The sequence below is a fragment of the Schistocerca serialis genome, chromosome 5 (assembly GCF_023864345.2).
Source record: "Schistocerca serialis cubense isolate TAMUIC-IGC-003099 chromosome 5, iqSchSeri2.2, whole genome shotgun sequence".
In the NCBI taxonomy this organism is placed as follows: Eukaryota; Metazoa; Arthropoda; class Insecta; order Orthoptera; family Acrididae; genus Schistocerca; species Schistocerca serialis.
In genome coordinates, this window is record NC_064642.1 from 1,931,446 (window position 1) to 1,937,445 (window position 6,000).

General features: G+C 37.7%; 1 protein-coding gene across 4 annotated transcripts in view; it reads left to right on the forward strand.

Moving 5' to 3' along the window:
* The window catches only part of LOC126481554 (uncharacterized), a 148,904-nt gene extending 143,110 nt beyond the window's left edge, over positions 1–5,794 (forward strand). For all 4 annotated transcript variants that reach the window (XM_050105394.1, XM_050105393.1, XM_050105395.1 and 1 more), the window contains exons 8-9: positions 2,050–2,212; positions 5,342–5,794. In XM_050105394.1, the coding sequence (XP_049961351.1) occupies positions 2,050–2,199 (150 nt within the window). In that variant the 3' untranslated portion in view covers positions 2,200–2,212; positions 5,342–5,794. The remainder of the gene's footprint in view (positions 1–2,049; positions 2,213–5,341) is intronic.
* Positions 5,795–6,000: the final 206 nt, after the last annotated feature.

Below are 6,000 nucleotides of genomic sequence, written 5' to 3' on the forward strand. Positions count from 1 at the left end.
AAGATCTGATAGACTCTGAGCACAAGCTCTCGAATTTTTTTCAATATTTTCGTTCATTCAGCCAGTTGATGGATGTCCAGAACGGGGTATGTCATCAATCGACATGTCACCATTTTTAAATCTTGCAAACCACTTGTGCACTTGAGTTTTTTCCATAGTATCATCTTGGTAAGCTGTTTTCAACACTAAAACAGTTTCAGAAGCATTTTTACGGGGTAGAAAACAAAATTTCACACTGCACATTGTTTACTTACACTTGTCATCATAAAACTGAAACAAGAACAGAACATCCCCAGCAAAAACAATCATTACAGATGAACAGAAAAAGCCAGGTTGCCAACACAGGCGGCATTGAATTGGCAATGAGTTTCACTATACATGCTTAGTGACAGAAATGCCTACTACACAAGCTCTGCCCATGGCAATATCGCCCCCCCCCCCCCCCCCTCCCTCCTCCCCCACTTTTTTCCCTGCTCGTACATTAAACCCATGAAGTGTGTACAGTTACTTTTGAATCACCCTGTGTATCTCACTAGACTCATGTTGGAGATGGTTATTGAAACAAAGTCGTAATTCAGGGTGGCACAAAAGCCACTGGGTACCGATTTAAACAAAAGACTGAACTTGTTTCATTACAAATACAAACAATACTTACAATTATTTTTTATGGTCAAATTGTTTTCCGTCCTCATTTAAACATCTTTGAAGTCTCTATGGAACTCTGTTACATACTCTGTGGCTTAGTGTAGTATCACGGTTTTGTGTGTGTAGCCTTTTAGTCCAGCAATGGTCTGATGCTTTTGAGAATAAACAACCGTTCTTGACGACACCCCATAGGAGAAAGCCCACGGGCATGATATCTGGTGAATGTGGAGGCATGTTAGTAACTGCCCTTCAACCAATCGCTTTGGAAAGTTTCTTTTAATAAATTGCAGATGGGTACGACATAATGTGGTGGAGCACCATTGTGTTGAGAGTAAATTTCTGTAAAGTTTTCGGCACCACATAATTCTGAAGCATATCCAAATAGTTATCACCAGTCACTGTTCCTTCAAAAAATGGTTCAAGTACACCAAATGAAGATATTGGCCCCCTCCCAACACCCAGGCAAGTTTGATTTTGATTGTCAGTATACCAGTAAGTGCAGATACGTCTGTTACCTTGTCCACTTAACTTAAAATTGGCCTTGTTAGACCATACAGTGTTGTTGAACAGGTTGGGATCATATTTCTGTGTATCAACCATCAGTTGAAATTCAAAGACGTTGATTTGAATCATCTTCAAGTAACCCATGTCGTTAATGTGGAATGTAAACGTTAAACTTCTATTTGTGTAACGTTTCTTCCTGTGGCCTTCATGATAAATCCAGCTCGGTTGCTAATTGTATGGTTAATTTTCATGGACTCTGGGTCACAGCTAAACATACGTGCAATTCATTTTCGTCAGTTTTGACTTGTTGGGCAGCCAGCTCTTGTTGCATCCATAACAAATCCGTGTTCTTCAGATCTATCTCGTACGTCATACACTGTTTGTCTAGAAGGTGGTTTTGACGAAGAGTGTCTTCCCCTTTCATTAACAGCTTCACTAGCACTACGTTTATAAAATGTTTTTAACGCAAAAATCCTTTCTTCTTTCATTAACATCATGACAATTCGGAAAAATCCAGCAGTAAACGTGTCTCACAGATCACTTTCAACAATTTACTAGTTTGATTATTGTCTGTTTTGTTTGTCATTATATTGTATACCAACTTGACAAGATGTAATGATCACCATTTGGTAATAACAACTTAATGGGTTAAAACTTCGTAGTACTGTGTCTTGCTATTGCTTCATTTTCTTTTAACCAAATGTTCAGTGACTTTTGAGCCCCCCTGTAGACTAAATCTTGTTGCTTCTGTTTCATGAAACAGTTTTGCCAAACAGTGGTATTATAGGTCAGTAGTGTGTAATGTCCATTGTTGTTGCAAAACAATAAAATATTAGCTTATTAACATTTTTATGGTATGCAGTGTATTCATTTTTTCCATTATATCAATTTTGATTGCAGGACTGTACAGAGAACGTAAGTGGATGTTGTGTAACGGAAGACAGTGGTTATACACATTACAAGAGAGATGTTTCAAGAAAGAACCCTGGATTATTGGTTAAAGTGAGAAATGAATATGCTGTTGATAGACGTATATACACAGGAATCTAAAATTGTTTTCATGGTCAGTTGAAAGCTTAAAAACTATCTAGATTGATTTGTGCCTTTGATATATCCTTTTTGTTAGCCATGTCTGCTCTTATTAAGTCAGTTTTAAATGAGCACTTATAACATATTTTGTGAGAATTCTCCTGCTAATTATACACAGTGATTTGAAGTTATTTACAATACTTAAGTACTGTTACTGTGAATTATTCCCCATCCCCCCATCCCATCTCATTCACTCCTCTGTGTGTGTGTGTGTGTGGGGGGGGGGGGGGGGGGCATAAGGAGGACATTTTTTAATTTAATTGATACAAACCTTTGTGAGCATGCATCTGATTGGTACGGCAAGTTTATTCGAACTATAGGAAACTAATTTCTGCTCAGTTATTAATAATAATGTATTACAAGAAAGATTTGCTGGCCACTACTTACTGCTATGAGGGGACATTTTCAGTGCTGCCAATAGACACATGAAAAAATATACACTGTCCTAGCTTCCATAACTATTCATCTCCGCCAGCCACCTGACAGTGTGTGGTGGAGGGTACTTTGAGTACCTCTATCAGTTCTCCCTTCTATTCCAGTCTCATATTGTTCGTGGAAAGAAAGATTGTAGGTATGCCTCTGTGTGGGCTCTAATCTCTCTGATTTTATCCTCATGGTCTCTTCGCGAGACATACTTAGGAGGGAGCAATATACTGCTCGACTCCTCGGTGAAGGTATGTTCTCGATACTTCAACAAAAGCCCGTACCAGACTACTGAGCGTCTCTCCTGCAGAGTCTTCCACTGGAGTTTATCACCTCCGTAATGCTTTCGCGATTACTAAATGATCCTGTAACGAAGCGCACTGCTCTCCGTTGGATCTTCTCTATCTCCTCCATTAACCCCACCTGGTACGGATTCCGCACTGGTGAGCAATATTCAAGCAGTGGGCAAAAAAGTGTACTCTAACCTACTTCCTTTGTTTTCGGATTGCATTTCCTTAAGATTCTTCCAATGAATCTGTCTGGCATCTGCTTTACTGACGATTAATTTTATATGTTCATTCCACTTTAAATCACCCCTAATGCCTACTCCCAGATAATTTATGGAATTAACTGCTTCGTTCCTGACCTGCTATATTGTAGCTAAATGATAAAGGATCTTTGTTTCTGTGTATTCGCAGCACATTACACTTGTCTAGATTGAGATTCAATTGCCATTCCCTGCACCATGTGTCAATTCGTTGCAGATCCTCCTGCATTTAAGTACAATTTTCCTTTGTTACAACCTCTCGATATAACACAGCATCATCCGCAAAAAGCCTCAGTGAATTTCCGATGTCATCCACAAGGTCAATTATGTATATTATGAATAGCAATGGTCCTACGACACTCCCCTGTGGCACACCTGAAATCACTCTAACTTCGGAAGACTTCTCTCCATTCAGAATGACAATGCTGCGTTCTGTTATCTAGGAATTTGCCACATATCTTTCACTTGATCCTGATTGACAGATTGACCGATGGATCCACAATTTTTTCATTTTTTCTCTTCTGTGATATTTGAGAAAGTACGAGGGTAAGTCAATTATTATCAGCAAAGTATTTATAAAATTTTATTGTAATCAAATAGGTAACTTAACAAGAACATCATTTTTTAAATTTGAGTTTCTGGAGCATTTCAGCAGTGTGGTCAGCAGTATGCAGACGGGCATTGTCTTGCAACAACACAACACCTTTTGACAGCAAACCTCAGCACTTGCTTCGAACTGCAGGCTTTAGCCTGGTAGTAAGCATTTCACAGTAACGTATACTGTTTATTGTTGTGCCCTTTTCCCCATAATGTTCCAGTACTGGACTTTGTGTGTCCCAAAAAACCATAAGCATCAGTTTTCCTGCAGGCGGTTGGGTCTTGAACATTTTATTGCATGGCGAATTTGGACGTTTCCATTCCATACTCTGCCGTTTACTGTCCGGCTCGTAATGATGGATCCGTGTTTCGTCACCAGTAATGATCGTGTCTAAGAAATTGTCCCCTTTGTTATCATAGCAATCCAAATGTTTTTTGCAGATGTCCAAGCGTGTTTGTTTATGCAACTGTGAGTTGTTTTGGGACTCATCTTGCACAAATGCTATGAAACCCAAGTCTGTTGTGGATGATTTTGAAAAGAACCGTGACTAATTTGCAGCGTCAATAGTTAATTGTCTGTCTAAGAGTATTATTTCACAGTAATGCACAGTGGTTTCTTCATTTGTGGCTGTAAACGGTCATCTGCTCCTTCATCATGCGTAACATTTGTGCAACCATTTCGGAATTTTTCAAACCATTCAGAGACACTCCGTTGTGGCAAAACACTGTTCCTGTACTGTACCAAAAGTCTTTGATGAATTTCAGCCCCAGATACACCTTCCGACCACGAAAAACAGGTCACTGAATGTTGTTCTTCTTTGGTGCAAATAGACAGCGGAGCAGCCATGATTAACAGTACGGCAGCAATAATGAAACTAACCTAGCAGCTTGACAATCACAAAGATATAATCAAAAATAAACAAAGCCTGCGTCATCAATGTAAAACTACAGTACTACCAAAATAAACAAAAATATAACTAAATTGCGGATAATAATTGACTTGCCCTCGTATTGTATGTAGAATTAAAATGTGCATCATAATACACAGTGGGGGATCCACTCAGAAATAAAACATAACAACTTAATGTATAATAATAACGATTCATAGCAGTCAGAAGTTAAAAATTACGCCGGTAATTGTTTAATTGTTTCTGAAAGTATTATTTAGCAGAGTTTTGAAATGAGGATGGCACATTTGTTTCAGACTTTAAAGAATGGCACTGAAGACAAAATGTGTACAAAAATATTTAAAAAAAAATACTAAAAGTACTTGTAATGAAGGAGCAAATGGGATAACATAATTCAAAAATATTTTATCATCTCCTTATGTCTTTTTGTCCATTGCACCCATTTTGCTTTTGTTACTTCATGTTTAGATTATTGAGAACTAATGAACAAATCCTTCAATTTGCCAACCACAAGAGGTGTAGAAGAGATAAAAGTATGTACTTGTTTCCTGTAATGTAACTATCTTTATTTACTTGTTTAAGACATTTTTTCTTCTCAGCATCTTATTAAAAAAAAATCTTTTAACAGGCGAAGAATTCAGGGATCAGCACTGAAGGGGAATGTAACCGTCCGCTTGTAAGAAGTTGACATACACATATATAGGTAATATCAGACACCACTGCATAAAATAGTTTGTGGTAAGAGCGGCAAAAATTTGACGCTTGTCAGCTTATGTTTGGACTTAAGTTTAGCATGAAAAGTGGCTGTTTTTTAGTGTGATTAGCTGTTGTTCAGCTAAAGGCATGTACATATTGTTGCACCATACATGTTGCTCATTAAATACAATGTCTAATATGTAACAGTTAATTCTAGTGTAATTTTTTCATATTTAAAGTTGTATGGCATGTTGCTTTAAGCATGTGATGGCCGTAGTCAACTGCCAGATATGCAAGGATATTGTCTACATTTACCATTGTTTGAAAGAATAAAGTGTCTGTAGCAGTGTAGCATTCACATCAGTTACAGCTGCAGGAAAATGCATGCTGTATCTCATTCTTTACAGTTATTTCACTTTGTGCAAAATGATGCATGTCTGTCTTCCTAAAATAGTCCTTATTATTCTAATATGACCATTTTTTTCTTTCTTTTTGAATGTCAAGTTTGCGAAGTTCTATCTGTTTCGGCTTTTGGATAATACGGCATAGTTTTGTTTATGATTTTTCTTTTTCTTCAAGTAGCCCAGAAAA